Source organism: Podarcis liolepis (genome assembly GCF_965112155.1).
Source record: "Podarcis liolepis genome assembly, chromosome: 2".
In the NCBI taxonomy this organism is placed as follows: domain Eukaryota; kingdom Metazoa; phylum Chordata; class Lepidosauria; order Squamata; family Lacertidae; genus Podarcis; species Podarcis liolepis.
The window spans coordinates 112,137,948-112,165,518 of NC_139555.1; the positions used below are offsets into that span (position 1 = coordinate 112,137,948).

At 45.5% G+C, this 27,571-nt stretch overlaps 1 protein-coding gene across 1 annotated transcript; it reads left to right on the forward strand.

Moving 5' to 3' along the window:
- Positions 1-10,564: 10,564 nt before the first annotated feature.
- On the forward strand, positions 10,565-21,692 carry LST1 (leukocyte specific transcript 1). Its single transcript, XM_083493613.1, has 5 exons — positions 10,565-10,786; positions 12,063-12,114; positions 15,036-15,146; positions 18,477-18,499; positions 20,571-21,692. The coding sequence occupies exons 2-5, from the start codon at positions 12,087-12,089 to the stop codon at positions 20,820-20,822; spliced, it is 414 nt and encodes a 137-aa protein (XP_083349739.1). The 5' UTR covers positions 10,565-10,786; positions 12,063-12,086; the 3' UTR covers positions 20,823-21,692.
- Positions 21,693-27,571: the final 5,879 nt, after the last annotated feature.

Genomic DNA, 27,571 nt, shown 5'->3' on the forward strand with positions numbered 1-27,571 from the left:
ATATTCATTCCACGCATGCACAAACCTGTACATTTCCATTCTAGTGGCCTGGATGGAAGATGGAACTTGATATGCAGAAATGGCAGAACTTACTGGAAAAATAAGAAATCAAGATAACAGACTTTTTATAGAAGAATGGAAATGGTTGATTGAAGATTCACAAACAAATTGTAAACAGAGAAGAACATTGGCAGGATTATTGTAACAAGCTGCAGTTTCATAAGAGCATGTATTTAAAGTAGAGGAATAAATGAACAAATTAAGTTCAAGAACAAATATGCAGAAAATATTAAAAATAAATTTAAGGAACCGCAGAAAGAGGGGGAAGGAAGTTTTGAAATGCTAAAATGACTGTAGAATTATTGACAGGTATAAACCTGAAAATCATAAATAAATAAAAAGGGAGGGAAAAAGGAAGATGGAACTTGAATATAAAAGAACGGCAAATCTACAAGGCCTTGTAGGAAACAACACGGCATGCAAAAACCAAAAATTATTGAGGTTATAAAAAGTAAGAACCATCCCTGTATATTTGGTACATATGCCTATGTTTCTTTTAAAAAAATCTTGTCATTTCCAACTGCTCTTAAAAACCTTTGGCACAACAAAGGCTTCTCCTAGACCAGGCTTCCTCAACCTTGGCCCTCCAGATGTTTTGAGACTACAATTCCCATAATCCCTGTCCACTCTTCCTGCTAGCTAGTGTAATAAACAAAAATCTGCCTTTATTCCCTTATGGGGAACACAAGAGCCCTTATAGAGTCCTTTGTAGGTTCTCCATCGGTTGGAGAAAATAACAGAGGCCAACCAGAGAATATTGAGAAGCAAAACAGCTAGTAAGCCTGATCTTTATTAAAGCTGTTGCAACAGGGTGCCCCCTTCACACCCAGGAGGAGGAGGACCCAGAACAAAGGTGTGTGTACCCTTATATAGACATTTTAAATTGCCCGCTCTGGAGTCCAAGACCACCCCCAGAAACATCATACCTACATCACAGAAGTGGTGTAGCTCAAGACCATCCCCCAGATACATCACAGAAAGGGCAGTCTACAACAGAAATCTGAGTGCCTTGTTTATCTCCTGTCTGGCAGGTTACCTATTAACGGTCACTTGATTGGATACCCTGGGGAGCCTGGCCAGTCTTTTGTCATGACAAATACTTAGTTCCTGAGCCAGGTCACTGGCTCACCCTATTCATACACAGACATACCCTTAAGATAGGATTTGTGAAGGAGGAGACAATGGGGAGGCTTTTCCATTTTCCTTCGACCTTGCAGAGAAATGTTTGAGGTCAATTTGGGAGGGACAAAATGGTTTCAGGACTTTCTGTGGGGTTTCAGACATGTGGTTTATATATCAATGTATGTGCTTGGTTGGTGCATTTATGAACATTTATAAGGGGACGACAGAGGACGAGATGGTTGGACAGTGTTATCGAAGCTACCAGCATGATTTTGTCCAAACTGCAGGAGGCAGTGAAAGACAGGAGTGCCTGGCTTGCTCTGGTCCATGGGGTCATGAAGAGTCAGACATGACTAAACGACTAAACAACAACAGCAAGACCTTAAATTTTTTATTTCACTAGAGATCATGGGAGTTGTAGGCCAAAAACATCTGGAGGGCCGAGGTTGAGGAAGCCTGTCCTAGACTAAAATGAAACCTAGGTGTAGCCCTTTCAAACGTTCACTGGCAAAGGGGCCTGGGGGAAACAACCACTTCCTGCACAGTCCGAGGACACCCTAGACTTGTTTGCACTCAAGTCACCAAAAGTTTGCAGCTCCCTGCATGGCGCTGACGTGGAAGGAAGCCCACCAGGAGGGGCTCGCTTCCAAGTAAACGTATGATGGACCAGGCTATGCAGTTGACAACAAAGCTCTCCACCCATGTTTTCCTGGGTGACGTCAGGCTAACCCGTACAGGGCTTCTTGAACTCGGATTGCAAAACTTTTTGGGTTGTGTTTTCTGCGAGAAAGAGAGGAAAAAGTCAGAGGAGGCTGTGTGGAGCCTTACGCCCGAGAGAGTGAAGAGTCTAAGCCTACAGCTGGCACAGAGGAAGACAGGAAACATACCCGTATTTTTCGCTCTATAAGACGCACCAGACCATAAGACGCACCTAGTTTTTGGAGGAGGAAAACAAGAAAAAAAATAATCTGAATCTCACAAGCCAGAACAGCAAGAAGGATCGCTGCGCAGCGAAAGCAGCGATCCCTCTTGCTGTTCTGGCTTCTGGGATAGCTGCGCAGCCTGCATTTGCTCCATAAGACGCACACACATTTCCCCTTACTTTTTAGGAGGGAAAAAGTGAGTCTTATAGAGCAAAAAATACGGTAATTTATTTAAGATTACATTTCTATCCTGCCTATTCTCCAATCAGCCCAAGGTGGCGTGGATGATTTTCCTTTGCTCTCCACAACAGCACTGTGAGGTAGGTTAAATGGTGACTGGCCCAAGGTCACCCAGTGAACTTCATGCCTTAACCGGGGTTTCAACTCTGGTTTCCAAAGTACTAGCGCATCACTCTAACCACTACATCACAGTTGGTTCTCTCTCTCTCTCTCTCTCTCTCTCTCTCTCTCTCTCTCTCTCTCTCGTTATACAACAAAGGTCGGCAAAGTTTTTGTGGCTTGGGCCAGTCCATGTCCTGCAGACGCTGCGGTGGGCTGGATTGCGCACGCACACACGCCTGCGCAAACGCTATTTCTTTTTTCTTTTTCTTTTTCAAAATGGGTAAAACTTTATTCTATTTCCATTCTTCGCCATTAACAGAAAAATTGGAGAAAGCAATGTTTGTTTTACAAAGATAATGCAACTCCCAGAGAAGAAAAACCCTAAACTGAAAATAGAGGTAACATGTACAGTGGCACCTCGGGTTACAGACGCTTCAGGTTACATACACTTCAGGTTACAGACTCCACTAACCCAGAAATAGTACCTCGGGTTAAAAACTTTGCTTCAGGATGAGAACAGAAATCGTGTGTTGGCAGCGGGAGGCCCTATTAGCTAAAGTGGTGCTTCAGGTTAAGAAAAGTTTCAGGTTAAGAACAGACCTCCGGAACGAATTAAGTACTTAACCCAAGGTACCACTGTACTGCCCTCTATTCAAAGAAAATAACTCCTGATCTTTTTGGTTAAAATAATACTTAGACCAATCATTTTATCACGCTCGCTTGATAAAGTGTGGCTGCTGGGGGGGAGAGAGGGAGGGCAGAGAAGGGGCCTGTTTAAAAATACTGAATAAAAAATTTAAAAAGTTGTGCCTGAAGTGAATACATTTTTATTTTTTATTTTTTTGCAGCCAGCGCCCAGTGTACTGTAAAAGAAGACTTAGGCTTTCCATAGCTGTATTGAGGCTTTCATCAAGCTGAAATAGTTGATGTCTTGTGTGGTTTTATTTCTCTCCCTCCAGGCGCAAACGCTATTTCCGGCGCTCCTTCTGGTGTGGAGGAGGCATGCGCAGCTTCCCATTGGCTGCAGGAGCTTCCTGCAACCAATGGGAAGCCGGCCAGTGTCATGGAAGGCTGTCCCCGCTCTGCTCTGTGCCAGTTTAGCGCGGTGCATGGGAGCCAACCGAACGGGCAGCAGGGGTCCCTGAGCAAGTGGCGGGGGTCCATGGGCTGGTTAAATGACCCCCATGGGCCGCTTGTGGCGCATGGGCCTTAGGTTGCCGACCCCTGTTATACAATAATCCTTTGACAATAATAAAAGTTTCCTGGAAGAGCGGTTGGCTGTTAAACCACTCTGGCCATTGTAGCTCTGTGAGGGGAATAGGGGTCAACAAACAACTCCCTTAAGAAACTACAGGCCTCAGGTTTCTTTCAGGGAAGCCTGTTTTAAAGTGCTATATTTCTGCTTTAAAATTTCCCAGTAGTGATGTATGGAAGTGAGAGCTGGACCATAAAGAAGGCTGATCGCCGAAGAATTGATGCTTTTGAATTCTGGTGCTGGAGGAGACTCTTGAGAGTCCCATGGACTGCAAGAAGATCAAACCTCTCCATTCTTAAGGAAATCAGCCCTGAGTGCTCACTGGAAGGACAGATCCTGAAGCTGAGGCTCCAATACTTTGGCCACCTCATGAGAAGAGAAGACTCCCTGGAAAAGACCCTGATGTTTGGAAAGATGGAGGGCACAAGGCGAAGTGGACGAGATGGTTGGACAGTGTTCTCGAAGGTACCAGCATGAGTTTGACCAAACTGTGGGAGGCAGTGGAAGATAGGAGTGCCTGGCATTGTCTGGTCCATGAGGTCACGAAGAGTCGGACACGACTAAACGACTAAACAACAACAATGTGTAGTACAGATGGAGGCCTCAGCGGGGAGGGAGTTCCACGCGCTTTTAGCAGCATTCCCCAACCTGCTACCGTCCAGATGTTTGCACTATAATTCCCATCATCCCTGACCACTGGTCACACCGGCTGGGGCTGATGGGAGTTGGAATCCAACAACATGTGGTTGGGTAAGGCTGCCTTATAGTAAGCAGGGGTATATTAAAAACATGCTTTTATAGAAACATCTTTATATTCTTGTATGCTTCACAGGAGGATGAAACCTCTCACATTTTTGGTTTCTGGCATCTGTTTACTGGGGGAAATGAAGTTCTTTACTGGGCCAGTAAAATGTGCTAACCTGCCTCCCACCACCACCGTTTACCCCAGGGAATTGTGGGCCTTCTCTATTTGAGGTATTCTCAGAGGAGCAGACATTGTTGCCCCACCCCAGCTATTGTGGGTGATGCAGCCCAGCGAAGCAGAACGCTCATCCTGTCAGGTGTCCGAGCCCCCTGACCCCCGACTTCTTTTGTGTGGGTTGTGGTGGTGGGCCCCACCCTACTCGATTTCCTTTCTGCAAAATCTCAGCTTCTGCTGCAAGAACCGAAGCGGCGGCATTGTGCCACATTCTGAAATTCAGAAGAAGGAGAGTCGAAAAATGTTGGCCGCTCTGTTGTTCTCTCTCTCCCGCAGGTGTCGCAGGAGCAGGCCGACTAGTAATCGCACCATTCAGAGTTGGAGTTAGCACATTATTAGCAAAAATACGATCTCCACAAACTTGGTCAGATGTCAGGCCTAATGAGGAGAGCAGCTCATTCTCAGGGGTCTTACTCCATTAGAATCAGTTGCTGTCACAGCCATCGAAGTCCCCTCCTCTCTGGGGCTTTCCCCTAGCAATCAGAGACTGGGCCTGAATGCAGCCAAGCTGTCCTCTGCTCTTTTTATGCCTCTTCTGGTTCTGGGAGATAAGCAGGGAGGGGAGCTTGTGGCAGTAGGAGCGGGAGACACCCGTGACTCTTCACCAACCTGACTCATCTCTGCCTCTTGTCCTCTCCCCTCTCCTCCTTCCGCTTCTGCCTCTGATTCTGGACGTCTCTCTGCCACAGACTCCCCTTGCTCACTAAAGCCTGTTACCTCTTCAGCTTCTGACACCTCCTCTTCTCAGTCTTTTTTTTTTAAATAAAATATTTATTAAAGTTTCAGAAAAAGGAATTACATAAAAACAAGAATTACAAAAGTACAAAACAAAAATAAAAATACAAGAAAAATACAGAATAGAAAAAAAAATAAGTACAAAAAGAAGAAAAAAAAAATCAACCTTTCCATATCTTACATTGATATCCTTGTTTCCCTGACCTCCTCATACCTCCCTTTTTTGTGTTCCAATTCAATTAATTAATTCAGCAATTTCTTTCCCTCTTTATTATCCTGATCTTTGATCTTAATATATTATAACATTAAATTTTTACCTATTTAAAAATCAAATTTTTCCATATTCTTTTATATCATTACAGCTAGAAACCGCTTAACTTCAATCAAACATCATTCTAACATTCATTAATTTTGCAATACTTCTGTAAATAGTCTTTAAATTTCTTCCAATCTTCTTCCACCAACTCTTCTCCCTGGTCTCGGATTCTACCAGTCATTTCCGCCAATTCCATGTAGTCCATCACTTTCATCTTCCATTCTTCCAGAGTGGGTAAATCTTGTGTCTTCCAATACTTTGCGATAAGTATTCTTGCTGCTGTTGTAGCATACATAAAGAAAATTCTGTCCTTCTTTAACACCAATTGGCCGACTATGCCCAGGAGAAAGGCCTCTGGTTTCTTCAAGAAGGTATATTTAAATACCTTTTTCAGTTCATTATATATCATTTCCCAGAAAGCCTTAATCCTTGGGCACCTCCACCAAACGTGAAAAAATGTACCTTCAGTTTCCTTACATTTCCAACATCCTCTTCTCAGTCTTATCCCTCTAACCGCACATCACCACTCCCTGGGCTCTGAGCCCTCTTTCCTTGGAAGGTTCCCCAGCTGGATCCCCCACTCCCCACAAAAAGGTGTTTTGGGGGGGCACGGAGGCCAACATTTTCCTGGGGGAAATAGTGCTGCAAAATCAAACAAGATCACAGCAACCAAAATGGCCGCCATTCTCTCATGATAAAGTATAGGGCATGGGTAGGCAAACTAAGGGCTGGGGGCCAGAGCTGGCCCAATTGCCTTTTAAATCTGGCCTGTGGATGGTCTGGGAATCAGCGTGTTTTTACATGAGGGGAAATGTGTGCTTTTATTTAAAATGCACCTCTGGTTTATTTGTGGGGCATAGGAATTCATTCATCCCCCCTAAAAAAAATAGTCCGGCCCCCCACAAGGTCTGAGGGACAGTGGACCAGCCCCCTGCTGAAAACGTTTGCTGACCCCTGGTATAGGGTGTTCTGGCTTTTCCGGGACACTTGTGGGGTATGTATTTATAGAATCATAGAATCATAGAGTTGGAAGAGACCACAAGGGCCATCGAGTCCAACCCCCTGCCAAGCAGGAAACACCATCAGAGCACTCCTGACATATGGTTGTCAAGCCTCTGCTTAAAGACCTCCAAAGGAGGAGACTCCACCACACTCCTTGGCAGCAAATTCCACTGTCAAACAGCTCTTACTGTCAGGAAGTTCTTCCTAATGTTTAGGTGGAATCTTCTTTCTTGTAGTTTGGATCCATTGCTCCGTGTCCGCTTCTCTGGAGCAGCAGAAAACAACCTTTCTCCCTCCTCTATGTGACATCCTTTTATATATTTGAACATGGCTATCATATCACCCCTTAACCTCCTCTTCTCCAGGCTAAACATGCCCAGCTCCCTTAGCCGTTCCTCATAAGGCATCGTTTCCAGGCCTTTGACCATTTTGGTTGCCCTCCTCTGGACACGTTCCAGTTTGTCAGTGTCCTTCTTGAACTGTGGTGCCCAGAACTGTTCCATCCCTTTTGCTTCTGGCCCCACTCACCACTGGCTTATTGCCCCCAGAGTGGAATGTGGCACCCAGATTTATGCACATACATGCAGCACAGAGCAGCATAATTCCAGATTACAGTGGTACCTCGGGTTACATACGCTTCCGGTTACATATGCTTCAGGTTACAGACTCCGCTAACCCAGAAATAGTGCTTCAGGTTAAGAACTTTGCTTCAGGATGAGAACAGAAATCTTGCTCTGGCGGCGCGGGGGCAGCAGGAGGCCCCATTAGCTAAAGTGGTGCTTCAGGTTAAGAACAGTTTCAGGTTAAGTACGGACCTCCGTAACGAATTAAGTACTTAACCTGAGGTACCACTGTAGTTGAGATTCATGGAATAGTGGGCTGCCCCATCTTCGCTTCTAGTAAGCCGCAATTTAAAACAAAAGTAGCCACATGAACCCTTATCCGCCACAATTCAATGAATGCGACCATGCCACGTGGGAAACATTCCTTTTAGGAATTAAAACAACTGACATCTCCAAAGACAAGAAGAGAATCTTTTTATGTGCAACAGCTGCCGGAAGGTTACTGGTTGCAAAAAATTGGAAATCAGAAGGAGTACCAACACTCCTGGCAACATAAGACTGGCAACATAAATTTTTTGAACTGATTGAATTAGCAAAAATGACGGCAACAATTAGAATGCAATCTAATCAAAAGCTCAAACAGGAATGGAAATGTGTAGAAGAATACATGGCCAAACGATGCTCCAACAAGAATTTATTGATATGTATAGACTGATTTCACAAAATTAAACGTTAAGCAGATATATAAGAATGAATGTTTAAATATTAAGACAGAAAAATACAATCTCAATAATAAAGTTACAAAATAATAACAAGGAAGTCACGCACGGGTGGAGGGAAGACACAGGGCAAGAAATAAGAAATGGATAAATGTTGGTACATAATGAAATGTGAAAATGCGAATTTACAAATATAATGTATATGTATCATTATGTAAAGATTTCATATATGTATTGCAACATTAATAATAAATAAATAAATTTTTAAAAAATGAAGGGAGAGAAAAAGAATGTGGCCATGCCACACCACCCATTTATCACTCAGTGGCTTGTCACTTGATGGCTGCCGCATCACGTGGTAGCTTACGAATGTGAAAAAATCATCAGAGAGAGCGAGTGTTGTATAGTGGCTTAATAGATTGGGCTACAAAGAAGGTTTGAATGTTGCTGTGCCCTGAATCCTGGCTGTGGCCTTGGGCTAGCCACTTAGTCTCAGCCTCAGTCCTCCCACCTGTGATATGGGGATAGTAATAGTGACTTAACGTACAGGGCTGCTGGTCTTTGAGCTATCAAGTGCCTGGCTGAACAGCAATATGTGGTTTTTTTAAAAGTTCCTCATGAAAGTGAAGAACGATGGACAGGCACACGTCATCGGAGAGGGCATTCCAAAAACAGGGAGCCACCACCCAGAAAGGCTCTGTCACAAAAATTAACACCATTTGGGCAGCTCCCATCAGCTACATGCACCCAAGGGCTCTTTGTGCGCTGCTTTTTAAAGAATACAGTGGTACCTCGGGTTACAGATGCTTCAGGTTATGGACGCTTCACGTTACAGACTCCACTAACCCAGAAATAGTACCTCAGGTTAAGAACTTTACCTCAGGGTGAGAACAAAAATCGTGTGGTGGCGGCAGCGGGAGGCCCCATTAACTAAAGTGGTACCTCAGGTTAAGAACAGTTTCAAGTTAAGAACGGACCCGTACAGGTACAACTCTCAGGGATCTGGGATTGGCTGGAGCCACACATCAGATGTGGAGTTGGTGGGAAATCCAGGTGTGCCGCTGTGTAATGTGTGAAACAGCCCTGTGAGTGATGAACACGGGCCGAACACGTGATGGGTATGAATGTGTGAACCGACATTGTGTCTAAATTTGTGTGTTGGTGCTCCCAAAAGGTGGCTCAATATTGTAAGCAGATTGTTAGCAATGGGATCCCTCCCCCCCCCCAGGAAAGGTTAAATCCCAATTAAAGTGGATGAAGTGTGGGGCTGTTGGCTGGCTTTTGGCTGGCTATGGGTTTATCCGCTATTCCTCTTGTTGCGCTGATTTCCTCTGGGAAAAACCACTTTTTGGCGCTCACTCGGAGCAAACGGCAATTTGGGTTTTCTCCTGATTGATGTTTGCTCCGATTTAGCACTAAAGAGAGGCAGATAAGCAGAAGTGTGGACAAGCCCTACATTGTGTGGCTGCTGTGAAAAATGTGCTTGCGTAAGGAGCAGCCATCTCATAACAAAAACCTATTTAATATAGATTTGAATCTCTGGGAAAAGCTTTGGAAGAGTGATCTGAAGTTCACAGCATGCTATTCTTTGAAGGGGAACTACCTGAAAATGATTTATCGATGGTATTTAACTCTGAGTAGACTTGCTAAAACGTGTAAGTCCGAATCAGATAAATGCTGGAGATGTAATGAGGTTGAGGGTACGTTTTATCATATGTGGAAGACTTGTAAAAAGGTAAACGAGTATTGGGAAATGATATATAATGAATTAAAAAAAATGTTTAAAAGTACCTTACCAAAAAAACCAGAGTCCTTTTTGTTGAGGACAATTCAGATGGAAATTCCCAGGTGTCAAAAAAGACTATGTATGCTACTACTACTGCGGCCCGTGATTTGTTAGCCCCCAAACAGAAAACGAGCGAGGTCCCATCTAAAGATGAATGACAACTTAAGCTGATGGAATACGTGCAGCTTGCAGATTTAACATATAGAATAAGAGAACAAGAAGAACATACGTTTAAAGAAGACTGGAAAATGTTTACTGAATATATGGGTGAAAATTGTGTTCATTTAAAAACACTGGCAGCACTAAGATAAATTCAGCAGTGTAAATAAGTTTTGATGGATGTAACAATGGATTACTGAATGGTTCAGTTAATGTAAAATATTCAGGGATGTATGGTATGCAAAATGAAAGAGAAGAAGGGGAGTCATTGATTTAAGGTTGTTTAAATGAACATTTTGAAATGTAAATTAGAAAATTTAATAAAAATTTTATATTAAAAAAGCCCCCCAAAACAACCATTTCAATGCACCCTGGGGGGGGAAAGTCGTCAGGCCGCTTTGATCATTCCATGCCATTACTTTTCCGGCGACTGTCATTCAAACTGGGTTTGTTAACCCAGTTTTTGTCTTGGATTGGCTAAGTTCAGCCTGAGAACACGAAGCTTTTAACAGCTCAGATAGCAATCTTGAGACGTTTCTCTTGTGGGAGCGGAGCCCGTTGTCCTCCGTAGTGAGCGCCTTCTGAGCTCTGCTTCTTCTGCCCCAGTGGTCGAATGGAAACATCTGCTCTGTAAGTTCTGGTTTTGCGCGCCGGGTCCCTGTTTCCTGGTGGAAGCAGAAGTTGCAGCTCGCTGCTTCGTGACATCTGTCACAAGAAGGTGTCAGATCGAAAGCGAAGACAGACGGCCGAGGACGGATGCCTGAGCGCTTGGGATGTTGAAGACGCCCCAAAGCCCTTGGGACCAAATTGAATAAGTGGAAGAAGGTAAGAGGGGATTAAATGGAACCTGTGAGCCGCTTAGGGCCTGGATCTGTGAGAGGGTGGTGGGAAGGGCAGAAGATTTGGGAAAGTGCAAAGGAATGGGTGAATGAAGAGAGACACCGATATTAGGGGCAGGGAGAGATTTCAGTGAGTCTTCCTGTGAAATGTCTGAGGCTTCAGTCACCTACAAAGTTCAGAGGGCTGGAGCGGTGGAGCGACTGAGCTGTATGAACTCAACCAGTTTTATTTTATTTTATTTTATTTTATTTTGTACTTCTGCAAGCCTTGGGGTTCTTGTCTGCAATTCTGGTGGCACTCACCACTTGCGTTTGCTGTGTAGCTGCTGTATAGACCAGCTGGCAGAGCACGAGACTCTTCATCTCAGGGATGTGGGTTCGAATCCCACATTGGGCAAAAGATTCGGGCATTGCAGGGGGTTGGACTAGATGACCCTCGCGGCCCCTTCCAACTCTACAGTTCTGTGCCAGTTGTGATAACTGAGCATGCATTGTGCAAATTGGACACATACCTTGGAATTGTTGTTGTGGTTAAAAAACACCCCATGTAACTTTTTCAGCAATGTAGTGCAGCAGTTGATCATGCGAGCTGCGTTTCTAGGTACAAAATTATCTCAGACACGCTTGGTGACTGTCAGACGAGTCATTGTTCCCTCAGCTTCAGCCACCCCTCAATCTCCAATATAGAGATGATTATGTTACTGACTTGCCTTCCACGGCAGTTGTGAGGGTTTGCTGAGATTTTGTACATGAAGCAGTTTGAACATTTGAAGTGTTCTTTTTATCTGCCTGTGAGAAACCCTGTTGTTCCTTAATTTGTTGTTGTTTAGTCATGTCCGACTCTTTGTGACTCCCTGGACCAGAGCACGCCAGGCACTCCTGTCTTCCACTGCCTCCCGCAGTTTGGTCAAACTCATGCTGGTAGCTTCGAGAACACTGTCCAACCATCTCGTCCTCTGTTGTCCCCTTCTCCTTGTGCCCTCCATCTTTCCCAGCATTTTTCAGGGAGTCTTCTCTTCTCATGAGGTGGCCAAAGTATTGGAGCCTCAGCTTCAGGATCTGTCCTTCCAGTGAGCACTCAGGGCTGATTTCCTTCAGAATGGATAGGTTTGATCTTCTTGCAGTCCATGGGACTCTCAAGTTCCTAAATTATAGATCAATAATGACAGAAAATGTTTTCTGAGACAGCCTGCCCCCTACTACCATTAATAATAATAATAATAATCCCATGCCTTTTACTTGTCTCTTTTGTTTCATTCTAGAACACCTCATTTCTTACTCTGGCAATGCTTGTTTTGCATTGTGAAGGAGACGGTAGGTGCATTTCAGCCCTTGGTGTCAACTGTTCTCATCCACAGGTTGGGATCGGGGCCAGCCCTGCCATTGGGTAGACTGAGGCAGGTTCCTCAAGGGGCAGGGGCAGAGGTGGGGCAGAGGGGTTTCGATCTCTGGGAATGGAGTTGAGAGATGACCTAACCTGGGGAGGAAACAGCAAAAACCTGAGAGGTTATATTTTCTGAGAATCCTCCGGAAAAACAATCTCTCAAAGGACCTGTTGATGGCATTTTACCATTGTACTGTTGAGAGTATATTAACTTATGGTCTCTGTGTGTGGTTTGGGAGCTGCACGGTCAGGGGAAAAACACTGCTGTCCAGGGTTGTAAAGACTTCAGAGAGAATAATTGGGTGTACTCTTCCCACCTTGGATCAAATCTATGCTTCCAGGTGCTATAAGAAAGCTGCAGAGATAGTGCAGGATAGTGCGCACCCCGGAAATGATCTCTTTCAGCTTCTGCCTTCTGGAAGAAGGTACAGGGTTATAAAGACCAGGACTAGCCACCTGAGAAACAGTTTCTACCCAAATGCGATTCTGGTTCTAAACGCAGTATAAGGGGTCTCTATAGTATATTGTATTTTAAAATGGGGTTTCAGAGTTTTTAGGCTTTTGAATGTCTTACGTAGATTTTTCAGTTTCATTGTCCTCTATGGGACAATGACAATAAAGATATTGTATCGTATCGTTAATGCCCATTTAGAACACATGGCTTCCCCCCAAAGAATCTTGGCAAGTGTAGTTTACTATCTGCCGGCCTACAATTCCTGGAGGCTTTCAACAAACTACTGTTTCCAGCTTTGTGCCTCAGTGTGGGGTCGGTGGTGCCATAGGAAATGTAGTTCTCCCAGGGGCTGTGGAAACTGCACCTCCCATGGACCCCTGAGCTGGGATGTGCTGTTACCCAGGACGTCAGAGCCACAAAAGCGAGAGAAGGCACCCCAAAACTCATTCTCCTCCTCTGCTTGGACCCCTTCACCTCTGCTCTCATCACCAGCAGCAGTGCCTGTTTGACGCCACAACCATGGATGTTTGGGCCGTGAGTGCCATGCAGTGTGCAAGGCCCCGGCACTGAAATTTGTGGGTGCCTGGCCCCTTCATGGGGAATTTTGTGGGTTCCCAGGTACCCAGGTCCCTAGGGAGTTGGCACCTATGTCACCAAGGCATGGAAAATGAGGAGAGTATGTTTTTGGGTGGTAGCTTTTGACGATGAGGTAGGGCATTTGAGACGAGCAGGTGATTTTCTCAAGCCCTTAGATTGGCTCAGGCAAACGTCTTGATTTATTCTGCTGTGTTCTTTTGTGTGTGTTGTGGATGCTTGGAAAAAAAGAAATCAGGTAATTTGTGTGAGCTAATCCAACAGGAGCTTGGGATAGGCTGCAGGACTTTTCAAAAAGCATTTTTCCTTGAAGGAAAGAACAAACTCAAAAGGGCACGCGAAAGGGCACGTTTTAAATCTTCCCTTTAAATATTCAAACGCAATTTACTTAGATGAAAGAGCATGATGAATTTACATGATGAATCGCGCATTTTAATAGCAAATAACTGTCATTTCATGAAAGCTGAATTTAAAAATGTCCTAATTAGAATACAGTGGAGCCTTGGTTTTTCAAGCGTCTCAGAAGCCGAACAATTTGGAAGCCAAACGCTGAAATCTCCTGGAAGTAATTGCTTGCATTTTCGAATGTGCCTCGGAAGTTAAATGGCTTCTGCTGTGTGTTTTTCCATTTTTTCAATGGATTTTGCCGACCGCCTATTGATGCTTGGTTTTTGAATGTTTTGAAAGTTGAATGGTCTTCCGGAACAGATTACGTTCGAAAACTGAGGTTCCACACTGTGTGTGTGTGTGTACACACACACACACACACACACACACAGTGGTACATCAGGTTAAGTACTTAATTCATTCCGGAGGTCCGTTCTTAACCTGAAACTTTTCTTAACCTGAAGCATCACTTTAGCTAATGGGGCCTCCTGCTGCCACTGCACTGTTGGAGCACGATTTCTGTTCTCATCCTGAAGCAAAGTTCTTAACCCGAGGTACTATTTCTGGGTTAGTGGAGTCTGTAAGCTGAAGCGTCTGCAACCCGAGGTACCACTGTGTGTGTGTGTGTGTGTGTGTGTGTACACACACACACACACACAAATACATATATACATACAGTCATACCTCGGGTCACAGATACTTCAGGTTGCATTTTTTCGGGTTATGGACACGCCGAAACCCGGAAGCACCGGAATGGGTTACTTCCGGGTTTCGGCGGTCGCGCATTAGCAGAAGTGCTAAATTGCTCTTTGCGCACGTGCAGAAGTGCCGAATCGCAACCCGTGCATGTGCAGACATGCCGCTGTGGGTTGCGAACACTGTGGGTTGCGAACGTACATCCCTCATGGATTATGTTCGCAACCCGAGCGTCCACTGTGTGTGTGTGTGTCATAGCTGTCAACGTTTCCCTTTTTTTAAAGGGAAATTCCCTTATTCCAAATAGGATTCCTCACAAGAAAAGGGAAAAGTTGACAGCTATGATGAGTGTGTGTGTGTGTGTGTGTGTACACACACAAACACACACATATAAAACAACACCAAAACGCCCACTCTGGAACAGGCTGGCACTGTCTCCTCTCTCTCTCTCTGGCTGAAATAATATCCTTAGGTGGCATCTGTTCACCAGATACTCTGTGGGCAGTGTTGGGACCTGGCAAATGTCCAGCCATGCCACCCTCTGGAATGGGCGCTGGGTGGAAGAGGTCTTGCTCCAGCCACCTCAGGAGGGGGTGACACAAACTACAGTTAGTTTTGGTTCCAAGGCGAGGAGTGGGGTCATAGGCAAGAGGGACGGGGGGCAAGAGGGGGGACTGGGCTCCCTGGCACTGATGGCCTCACATCTTCCCAACTATGCAGATCTCTGCCAAATCACAAAGTGGCTGCTCTTCGGAGGAGGAGCGGCCATTCTCCTGATGCTGTTGGTTATCGTGATCCTCTCCATCTGCCTCTGCCGTGTCTGCAAAAGAGGTAACGATCTCATTGAGAAATATCTGGGAACAGCCTCTAAAGCAGGAGAGAAAAACTGCCTGAAACAAAGGATGTCCTTTTTTAAAAATCAAAACCTTTTTAGCTGAGAGGTTGTACATATGTTGGTCCTCTCTGGAGAATCCTAAACCCTCTGTTCCTGAAATGAGTAGGGAAGGGGGGAACTGTGCTAAAGTTGAGAATATTTTCCTCAAATCAGTCCCGGTCCCCAACACTTAGGAAACCTCAAAAAGTTTATTGGCTCTGCGTTTCGGAGAGACCTGATCTTGGGGGGAAAGGACATATTTCTGTGGTCGTGTATGCAGAAGGTTCCGAATTCAATTCCTGGCATCTCCCTGTGCAAGGCTTCCTGCCTGACACCCTGGAGAGAGGCTGCCAGTCAGTGTAGACAATATTGAACTGAGTACGCCAAGGATCTGACTCAGCATAAAGCTGCCTCCTATGTCCATACAAACTACATCTCCTGGTCTAGCGTGAGGACCAGAACACAGATACAGGGCCCCTTTCAGACATCCTTTGTTTTGTGTATTTATTATTTCAGACCCTCCAAGTGTCCCTATTTTCTAGGAACATTCCTGGATTTACAGAAGTGTCCTAGTTTCTGATTTGATCCCAGAATGTCCTGCTTCTCCTTAGGACGTTCCTATTTTCATTGGAGGAAAGTTGGAGGGTATGGAGTTATCTGACCCCTGAGCCAAGGAGATAAGTAACTAGGCAACCTTTAGAAGACATCTGAAGATAGCCCTGTATAGGGAAATGTTTTATTATGTTTTTGTTTGTTGGAAGCTGCCCAGAGTGGCTTGGGCAACCCAGTCAAACGGGGTGGGGCATAAATCATAAACTACTTCTTCTTGTTGTTGTTATGGAATAGGATGTCCCTATTTTCAATGGAGAAATGTTGGCAGGTATGTTATTTATCGTATTTCTTATCAAGGATTGCAGGCAAGCAAAGAAAAAGTGATGAAGCAATTTATTAAAAGCTTTAAAATTATAGAATTGTAGAGTTCAAAAAGACCCTGAGGATCATCTAGTTCAACCTGCTTCGATGCAGAAATCTCAACAAAAGCATCCATGACAGATTCAAAACATCTCCAGTACAGTGGTACCTGGGGTTAAGAACTTAATTTGTACTTAACCTGAAACTGTTCTTAAACTGAAGCACCACTTTAGCTAATGGGGCCTCCCACTGCTGCCACTGCGTGTTTTCTGTTCTCACCCTGAGGTAAATTTCTTAACCCGAGGTACTATTTCTGGGTTAGCGGAGTCTGTAACCTGAAGCGTATGTAACCTGAAGCGTTTGTAACCCGAGGTACCACTGTGCAGATATGGACAGGGAAATAACTCAACCAAAAAACCCCCTGCTAGAATACGAAATCCCGCTTTCAACAATAATTTTAGTGATTATTTTATTTATACCCCTCACATCCGCCTGGGTTTCCCCAGCCACTCTTGGCGGCTTCCAACACATGTAAAAACACTTGCAGGTGCTTGTGGGGTGGCAGACTGCTTTGTTTCCACAATCAGTGCATGTCTTGCCATTTCCTACTGAAATCCTGTTGGCTTTCCACACCACAAATGTTCTGGGTTTCTGTTGTTTTTATTCATAAAAAAATTATTTATATACTACTATATTTTTTAAAAAAACAACAACCCCAAAGCAATTTACAGCTATATATAATTATAACAAAAATGCACAAACCTTTAAAATCAGACACCACCAGCCAACCATTATGGGAAGATGTAGGGTAAAAGCACCTCTCTAGATGACAATAAGGCACCAAATATACCAAAATGATATGAGGATGACCCAGTGTACATCTACCACTCACATACATATATTGCATCAGTGATATACAGTGGTACCTCAGGTTACATACACTTCAGGTTACATATGCTTCAGGTTACAGACTCCGCTAACCCAGAAATAGTTCTTCAGGTTAAGAACTTTGATTCAGGATGAGAACAGAAATCGTGCTCCGGCGGTGTGGCGGCAGCAGGAGGCCCCATTAGCTAAAGTGGTGCTTCAGGTTAAGAACAGTTTCAGGTTAAGAACGGACCTCCAGAACGAATTAAGTACTTAACCTGAGGTACCACTGTATTGTCAAAAGCTCTTGGGGGAAAACAAACAAATCCAAAGAAATATTCTGGAGGGACCTATAAATCAGATATTTCACTTCGTCAAATACTTTTAAGGATCACTTTTGTATACACAGAAAATCACCATGCAAGCAGCCACAAAGTCTGGCTGCTACCGGGACCCAACGCAACCACATTTTAAGAAGCGGGGGCTGTAAATTGCCTGGGGAGCAACAGAATGTATTGACAAGGTTGCTTGTCCCAGTGACATTGCCTGGAAAAATAGGTGGTTACCCTATGCGAGCTTTGCGTGCCCGCATGCAAAGTATTTTTGGACTTCTGCAAACCTCAGGGTTTTCCCCAAGCCTGTGGATGTGTGATGATTATGGAGAATGCAATGGCTGAGTTTTGGGTTATTCAGGCAGCTTCCAGGGCTGCTGCTTGCTGTAAAAAAATAAAGTACAACCTGAGGAAAGAAGAATATAAAATGAAAGCAAACACACCTTTAATTCACAATTTTTGTCCTAATAATAATAATAATAATAATAATAATTTATACCCTGCCCATCTGACTGGGTTTCCCCAGCCACACTGGGCGGCTTTCAACAGAATATTAAAATACAATAATCTATTAAACATTAAAAGCTTCCCTAAACAGGGCTGCCTTCAGATGTCTTCTAAAAGTCTGGTACAGTGGTGCCCCGCAAGACAAACGCCTCGCAAGACGGAAAACCCGCTAGACGAAAGGGTTTTCCGTTTTGGAGGCGCTTCGCAAAACGAATTTCCCTATGGGGTTGCTTCGCAAGACGAAAAAATCTTGCGCGTCCCCGCGGGTTTTTTCGCTCCCCCCCTTTTCCTAAGCCGCCTATCAGCTGTTCCGCTGAAAAACCCGCTTAACAGCTGATCACGGAAAGCCGCTAGACCGCTGTAGCGCTAATCAATGGGCTTGCTTCGCAAGACGAAAAAACCGCTAGACGACGAGAATCGCGGAACGGATTCTTTTCGTCTTGCGAGGCACCACTGTAGTTGGTTTTCTCTTTGACACCTGGTGGGAGGGCGTTCCACAGGGCGGGTGCCACTACCGAGAAGGCCCTCTGCCTGGTTCCCTGTAACTTGGCTTCTCGCAGCGAGGGAACCACCAGAAGGCCTTCGGTGCTGGACCTCAGTGTCCGGGCAGAACGATGGAGGTGGAGACGCTCCTTCGGGTATAACAAGTGCTTTTGTTTTCCTTCACAGGAAAGAAGCGAAAGCCTGTAGAAGTAAGTATGGTGTGATTTAGAGACAATACCCAAGCGGGCAGAGGAGGTTGGGTGAGGAAGAGCTGTACACATTTGCAGCATGTAGATTCAGGATCCACAGATGAATTAGAGGAATGGGGAATGGCTCAAAGGAACTTTATTCTCCGGAGCTTCTAAGGCAAACTTGCACAACAACCTCTGGGGCATTGTGGAGTCCTGCAGATGTCAGGGCTGCAAGCCCTATCATCCCAAGCCAGCCTGCCCAGAACATCACCACATGGGCTATCCAACCTTCATAATGTTAAGGGAGCATCTCTAGATTCTAAATTCTATCAATACCAGAAGGTCATCCCTGAGATAAATTCAAGGTGTTAGAGCTGATCATTGCGGTTTTGGAATGACTTCTACTTTTCTATGTGGAGAGGGGGGTTTTTCTGTCCAGAGGACTGGAGAATAATTCAAGCCTATGAGGGCACATCTAAAGTCTGGTACAGTCCAGAGAAACAAGTTTAGCTCCTCGGTGGAAGCTGGATTTCAGTCAGGTAGCCACCAATCTCCCTTTTTTAAAAAAAATGCAGAAGAAGTGTGCGACCAAAAAAGGACTCCGATTTGCATAAAATTTGAGCAGTGGGATGAAGCTGAATTCCGCTGAACTGTGACCAGAATTGTGGTGGTGGAGGTGATAGGGCTAAATTTGTACTTGCTGCAGAAAGTGGGTGGGTAGAGAGGAAATCTACTGATACAGCAAAGGCCCAAATACAGATATTTTTATTCCAGTCAAGGGACTAAGGCTGCAATCTTAACCCTACTTACCTGTGAATAAGTTCTGTTGAACTCAGTGGGGGTTCCTTCTGGGTGCACACAATTGCACAATACGAGCCAGGGCTGGATCTAGACCCATCAGAGAAGCGCTCCAGTTTAAAGCGTTGCAAATGTAAACAGGGAAAACAGGTAGAGAAAAATGCACCACCGTCTGGTGGCACAATGTTATATCTCATATACAATGCGTATAAATCGCTTTTTCTATACCAGTCTAGCTGAGCCCCAGGTCTAGGGAGAGTCAGTCCTGTTGAGTTCCATAGGGCTTACTCACAGGATGCAGTTCTGCAATCAAACAACATTTACAAAAAATAATAATGCATCTATTTAAAGTAAAAGTGCGCATAGAAATGAGTGGTGAAAGGAACATGCAAAAATGTATTATACTAGGAAGAACTGCTTGCAAAAAATGTGTACATCACTCAAACCTAAATAGAAAAAAATGTGCCCGTTCAGAGAAATTCACACTAAAATGCTGAATAATTTTCATTGGGATCTTTTAGTAAAGCAAACAAACAAACAAACAAACAAACAAACAAACAAACAAACAAACAAACTGCTTCAGAAATGTGGAGAACTGATTGTAAAAATAGGAAACCGAGAGAAACAAAACTGAATTAAATCCATGCCTATTGTGAGGTCAGGGACATGGGTGGCGCTGTGGGTTAAACCACAGAGCCTAGGACTTGCTGATCAGAAGGTCAGTGATTCGAATCCCCGCAACGGGGTGAGCTCCCATTCTTCGGTCCCTGCTCCTACCAATGTAGCAGTTTGAAAGCACATCAAAGTGCAAGTAGATAAATAGGTACCACTCCAGCGGGAAGGTAAACGGTGTTTCCGTGCGCTGCGCTGGTTCACCAGAAGCGGCTTAGTCATGCTGGCCACATGACCTGGAAGCTGTACGCCGGCTCCCTCGACCTATAGAGCGAGATGAGTGCGCAACCCCAGAGTCGGTCACGACTGGACCTAATGGTCAGGGGTCCCTTTACCTTTACCTTTATTGTGAGGTCAGGTGAGGGAAACATAGCCCTCACAGGGGAAGGTAAGAAGAGATGGGTTTGAGACCCTCCCTGACAGGTGAATTCTGCCAATGGTGGCTTCTTCCACCATCCAAGCACTGTGCCCAGGGAACTCCCAGGGGCCAACAAGGATGGAGGAGGAGGTATGGTGGTGGGGGTGGGGCTGAATTTCACGTTCGAATTAACCAGCCCGCTCTTCTCATCTTTTGGCACTAACCGATGTGACCTCTTGCTGTATCCTTCCCTTTCACTAGGGTGTGGCCGGCAATCCGGATGAAGCTAGCTTGCATTACGCCGAATTGCAGAACCTCCCCGATTGCAATAGGGGGCAGTGTGATGGGGGGGCCTGCCCAGCCCCTTTGGCATCTCTCAACAACGACTATGCTACAGTGGCGGAGCTAAAGGAAACGGCCGATCAGGGAAGCCGCTGCAGGCCTGAGCCAAACGAAGAGGACGGAACGGATGGCGCGGTGAGTGGGGACCAGTCGTTCGTGGAACAGGACTGAACTTTCGTTGGACTGGAATGGGAGATTCAGCGAGGGGAAGAAGGTTCTGTGCTTGATGTGGACTGTGTATCTGTCGTGCTCGGATTCTGGCCCCAGAGAAGCTGAAACATTCGGCCATTGGACTGTTTGATGCAGGTTGAATATCTTTGCATAGATCTTGCGGGGAGGGGTGTGCCTATTTTATTTTGCTCCCCCTCTTTTTGCATCTTCAAACAATTTGGATTCCATTTTCGCAAAGAAAGGGAAGGGGGTTGAGGGGGGATGGAGACATTTCCTAGCTCAGGCATAGGCAAACTCCGGCCCTCCAGATGTTTGGGACTACAATTCCCATCATCCCTGACCACTGGTCCTGTTAGCTAGGGATGATGGGAATTGTAGTCCCAAACATCTGGAGGGCTGGAGTTTGCCTATGCCTGCCCAAGCTCATCTCTACAGCCGCTGACACGCTGTCATGCACTTGGAGACCTGGGTTCAAATCTCCAATGGGTTGGGCTTCAGAGAAGCCATTCATCTTAGGCTGAGCTACCTCTCAGGCTTGGGCCCCATGTATGGAACAATAGGTGGGGTGCAAAAGTGACCAAACGTGAATATATACGAATCATGAAGAAACCTAGAAGAAAACCAATTCTGTGACAGAAAGCAGGTTCTGTATCTGTGCTGTGACATCTCACCAGACTTCCCAGCATGTCAGAGCTGAAAACAGGGAGACTCTTTCTTGTATACTGCAATCATCTCTGTTCTCATCCTACCCTCTCTCATTACACAAAGCTGTTATTTTCCTACTGTACACTATCTTCATTGAGTCTACAATAGCCTGTCTTTCGCTGCCCCTCAAAGCAAGGTGCACCAGTAAAACTTACTGTGAAGGTCTCCTCGTTTTATTTTTATTTTTCAAATAATCTTACAACGAATGTGGCTGAAGTGCTGTAGGATGTCTTCAAGTCAAACTCATTCAGCTACGTTCACTGTCTGGTCACTGGAGGAATGGAATGGACCATTGCCCCAGTGCAAGGAGCATTTATGTGCTAAAAAAAGGTAAAGGTGAAGGACCCCTGACCGTTAAGTCCAGTAGCAAACGACTCTGGGGTTACGGCGCTCATCTCGCTTTACAGGCTAAGGGAGCCGGCGTTAGTAAGTTTTTCCGGGTCATGTGGCCAGCATGACTAAGCCGCTTCTGGCGAAACCAGAGCAACGCACGGAAACGCCGTTTACCTTCCCGCTGGAGCGGTACCTATTTATCTACTTGCACTACTTGCTTTCGAACTGCTAGGTTGGCAGGAGCAGGGACCGAGCAACGGGAGCTCACCCCGTCACAGGGATTTGAACCGCCAACCTTCTGATCGGCTAGCCCAGGGGGCTCAGTGGTTTAGACCACAGTGCCACCCGCGTCCCTATTTAGCTAGGCTACCCTAATCTCATGCCCTCCAACTTCAGATGTATATAGAGAGGGGACATTTGGGGGGGGGAAGAGAGATTGGGGTGTGTTGCTTTGGCAGATAGGCGGACTATGCTTCAAAGGATGACTGAATGTGCAAATGGCGGGGGGTGGGGATAAATAAACTCTGAGCATAGAACTGCCCCAAATGACACACGAGCAAGAAAAGAGAAAGATCCTCTTTTGAGGTTCTGAGCTTGTTGCTCTTTCCTTCTCTCCCACGGAAAAAACGGGTGGGTGAGTTTCAAGAAAAGAGGAAGGCTTTGCACTTCCTCTCGCCTCCTCGGTCAGGAAGCTTTGAAAAGGAGAAGAAAAATAAACTTTGCATGCAGCACTTAAAAGATTTTGGTGCCCTCATGTACAGTGGTACCTCGGGTTACAGATGCTTCAGGTTACAGACTCCGCTAGCCCAGAAATAGTACCTCAGGTTAAGAACTTTACCTCAGGATGAGAACAGAAATCGCACAGCGGCAGCGGGAGGCCCCATTAGCTAAAGTGGTGCCTCAGGTTAAGAACAGTTTCAGGTTAAGAACGGACCTCCGGAACGAATTAAGTTCTTAACCCGAGGTACCACTGTATATCTAATTCAAAATATAAACAAGAAACAACCGTAAAATAAAAATGAAATAAAATAAAAATGAAACAAAACCAACAGTAAGGTGGAAAACAATGTTTACTTTTGTACACTTCCACTTTATATTTGAAAGTAAATTCTGCTACTTTTTCTAATTGCAAAGTCTTTCATCACATCCTCAAAACGAATCTTATGTAACACATCTGCTTCCAACACTTAGCAGAAAAGATGAGGGACCCAGCCTGGGCCTTGTTTCGTAGTTGTTCTGTTGGGTTTTTAAAATATATTTCAGCTGAGAAAACAATCGTTCAGCTGAGCAATTTTGTCACCGTTAATGTGAAAAATCCGGCAATGGAAAATCTCCATGGTGCCCCCTCCCCGCACTTCCCATGATGCCCTAAGCACATGCTTATTTTGCTTAATGGTTAATCCAGCTCTGGCATGTCAAAGGCCACAGGCTTAATCCCCACCATCTCCATGGTGGGCTAGGAGCGAACTGTGTCTGAAAAGCATGGAGATTGTCCCTGCCAGCCAGTGTATGCAGTATTGCCTCTGCTAAATTACCCCGTGGCCCGGCTCATTCAAAGGCAGCTCTTACGACTGACAACTCCCCACCCATCTGTGGCCTGGCTGATGCAACACAAGGGTAACATGTAGTTCACGCTTAAGAGCTGCTGACTCTCTGGCTAAAATGCAACATAGCTGCCTCTCAGTACTGGCTGTAACCTGCCCATTTCCCATTTCCCATTTTCCTCTTTTGCTCCTCTTCACATAGCATTGGCCATGTGCAGAGGGACGCGGGTGGTGCTGTGGGTTAAACCACAGAGCCTAGGACTTGCTGATCAGAAGGTCGGCGGTTCGAATCCCCGCGACGGGGTGAGCTCCCGTTGCTCGGTCCCTGCTCCTGTCAACCTAGCAGTTCAAAAGCACTTCAAAGTGCAAGTAGATAAATAGGTACCACTCCAGCGGGAAGGGAAACAGCGTTTCCGTGCGCTGCTCTGGTTCGCCAGAAGCGGCTTATTCATGCTGGCCACATGACCCGGAAGCTGTATGCCGGCTCCCTCAGCCAATAAAGAGAGATGAGCGCCGCAACCCCAGAGTCGGCCACGACTGGACCTAATGGTCAGGGGTCCCTTTACCTTTACATAGCCTTGGCAGCTGACTGGGGCACCCTTCACCAGCAAGCACTCGAGGGAAGGACTTTTACATCACACTTTGTATGTAGAATTCAATCTCTGGCATCCCATGTATAGGTTGCAAAGGAACTCTGAAGACCTGGAAAGCTGCTGTTAGGCAGTGTGGACAGAACTGAAACTTGATATACAGTGGTACCTCGGGTTACATGCGCTTCAGGTTACATACGCTTCAAGTTACAGACTCCGCTAACCCAGAAATAGTGCTTCAGGTTAAGAACTTTGCTTCAGGATGAGAACAGAAGTCGTGCTCCGGCGGCGCGGCGGCAGCAGGAGGCCACATTAGCTAAAGTGGTGCTTCAGGTTAAGAACAGTTTCAGGTGAAGTACGGACCCCCAGAACGAATTAAGTACTTAACCGGAGGTACCACTATACTGAGACTCGGACTGGGGGTAAGGCAGCTTCCCAGTACAGTGGTACCTTGGGTTACAGACGCTTCAGGTTACAGACTCCGCTAACCCGGAAGTAATACCTTGGGTTAAGAACTTTGCTTCAGGATGAGAACAGAAATCGCAGTGGCGGGAGGCCCCATTAGCTAAAGTGGTACCTCAGGTTAAGAATGGTTTCAGGTTAAGAAGGGACCTCCGGAAAGAATTAAGTTCGTAACCAGAGGTACCACTGTATACCATAAAACAGAAAGCTTAAAATAATTCTCATGAGGTACATAATTAACAACATCCTAGAAATGACTTTAACCCATCAGCTTCTTAAAAAAACAGTGGAAAAGGGGGGGGGGTGCGGTTGTGAGATGGTGTGTTTTTAACCTAGTGTACAGTGGTACCTTGGGTTACAGACGCTTCAGGTTACAGATGTTTCAGGTTACAGACTCCGCTAACCCAGAAATAGTACCTCGGGTTAAGAACTTTGCTTCAGGATGAGAACAGAAATCGTGCTGTGGCGGCACGGTGGCAGCAGGAGGCCCCATTAGCTAAAGTGGTCTTCAGGTTAAGAACAGTTTCAGGTTAAGAACGGACCTCCGGAACAATTAAGTTCTTAACCCAAGATACTACCGAACTGCTAAAAAGAGGAATGATTGACAGACATGTACAGGTACAACTCTCAGGGACGAATTAAGTTCGTAAGCAGAGGTACCACTGCATCCCTCTTTGTGCTGTCCTGACAGCTTGTTGGGGCAAGCTCCTGGCTCCTATCTTTGCATGCAGAAGATCCAAGATTCAATCCTTGGCATCTTCAGGCCAAAGGATCCGGGAGCAGCTGATGGAAATACCTTTCTCTTGCCAGAGACCCTGGAGAGCTGCTGCCAGCCAGAGTTGGCAAGAAGTATGTTTCCCAGTAGGTTTCCAAGCACAATTCAAAGTGTTGGTGCTGACCTTTAAAGCCCGAAATGGCCTTGGTCCAATATACCTGAAGGAGCGTCTCCACCTCCATCGTTCTGGCCAGACACTGAGGTCCAGCTCCGAGGGCCTAATGGCGGTTCCCTCCCTGCGAGAAGTGAAGCTACAGGGAACCAGGCAGAGGGCCTTCTCGGTAGTGGCACCCACCCCGTGGAACGCCCTCCCATCGGATGTCAAGGAAATAAACAACTACCTGACTTTTAGAAGACATCTGATGGCAGCCCTGTTTAAGGAAGTTTTTAATATTCTGCTTGGAGCCACACAGAGTGGCTGGGGAAACCCAGCCAGATGGGCAGGGTATTATTATTATTATTATTATTATTATTATTATTATTATTATTATTAACGTGGTCCATTATTATTGAGCTGGTCCAAGCTAGTTATGTTCCCTATGCATCCCATTCAGTATCTCCCAGAGTTAAGGACGGGTGAATCTCTTTATTTCAGTTTCCAGCAATTTCTCATCTCTCCCATCTTAAGTTCAGTTTGCAACATTTCCACATCAATTTCTCTCTGTCTCTCTCTCTCTGTGTTTCTTTTTAAAGACATCCTGAAAATTTGTCAGCCCTTTAGGCCCAACAGACACATTTCTGCAAGCGATTACCCCCAACACAACACATTTTGTGAATGCATTTTCATGAGCCTATGCACGTTTTCTGCCAATATTTGCATTTTTGTAGATGCAGAGAAAACTGCATTGCAAAAAGTGCACATTTCGAAAGATTTCAGTCTGCATTTCAGTTTTGCCTGTTGTTCTGGAAAGCGCTGAGTAGGTAGACAGACATTAAGATGTGAAACGAACCAAACATTTACCCCCGATCCTGCCAGGGGCTCGCTGTCCTTTTTATAACACATCCTGAAGGGAAGTGAAATTCTAAAGCAGACGAGCGGGTTTGAAAGGAAACCTGCAAAATTGCAGCATTTGCACAACTCCAGACATACAGGCATTACAAAACTGCAATGCAATTTCTGACCCCTGCAGAGGATCATGGTAGCACAGTTTGCAGGCTATTTTGCTCCCAATGGAATTTCCAGACCATAATATGTTGCTGTTTAGTCGTGTCCGACTCTTCGTGACCCCATGGACCAGAGCACGCCAGGCACTCCTGTCTTCCACTGCCTCCCGCAGTTTGGTCAAACTCATAAACTCATGTTCATAGCTTTGAGAACATTGTCCAACCATCTCATCCTCTGTCATCCCCTTCTCCTTGTGCCCTCCATCTTTCCCAACATCAGGGTCTTTTCCAGGGAGCCTTCTCTTCCAATGAGGTGGCCAAAGTATTGGAGCCTCAGCTTCAGGATCTGTCCTACCAGTGAGCACTCAGGGCTGATTTCCTTCAGAATGGATAGGTTTGATCTTCTTGCAGTCCATGGGACTCTCAAGAGTCTCCTCCAGCACCAGAATTCAAAAGCATCAATTCTTTGGCAATCAGCCTTCTTTATGGTCCAGCTCTCACTTCCATACATCACTACTGGGAAAACCATAGCTTTAACTATACGGACCTTTGTTGGCAAGGTGCTGTCTCTGCTTTTTAAGATGCTGTCTAGGTTTGTCATTGCTTTTCTCCCAAGAAGCAGGCGTCTTTTAATTTCGCGGCTGCTGTCACCATCTGCAGTGATCATGGAGCCCAAGAAAGTAAAATCTCTCACTGTCTCCATTTCTTCCCCTTCTATTTGCCAGGAGGTGATGGGACCAGTGGCCATGATCTTAGTTTTTTTGATGTTGAGCTTCAAACCATATTTTGCGCTCTCCTCTTTCACCCTCATTAAAAGGTTCTTTAACTCCTCCTCACTTTCTGCCATCAATGTTGTGTCATCTGCGTATCTGAGGTTGTTGATTCTTCCGGCAATCTTAATTCCGGCTAGGGATTCATCCAGCCCAGCCTTTTGCATGATGAATTCTGCATATAAGTTAAATAAGCAGGGAGACAATATACAGCCTTTTTGTACTCCTTTCCCAATTTTGAACCAATCAGCTGTTAAGCAGCTTCCCATGGCAGGGATACATATTGGGACAGCTTGGTCAACAGAGCAGGAGATGCTTAATCTAAGGGTCTTGGGTTCAAGCCCCTTATTGGGCAAAAAGATTCCTGCGTTGCTGGGGGTTGGTGCAATTCTATGAGTCTATGTCCTCCAGGCCAACTTAAAAGGTAAAGGTAAAGGGACCCCTGACCATTAGGTCCAGTCATGGC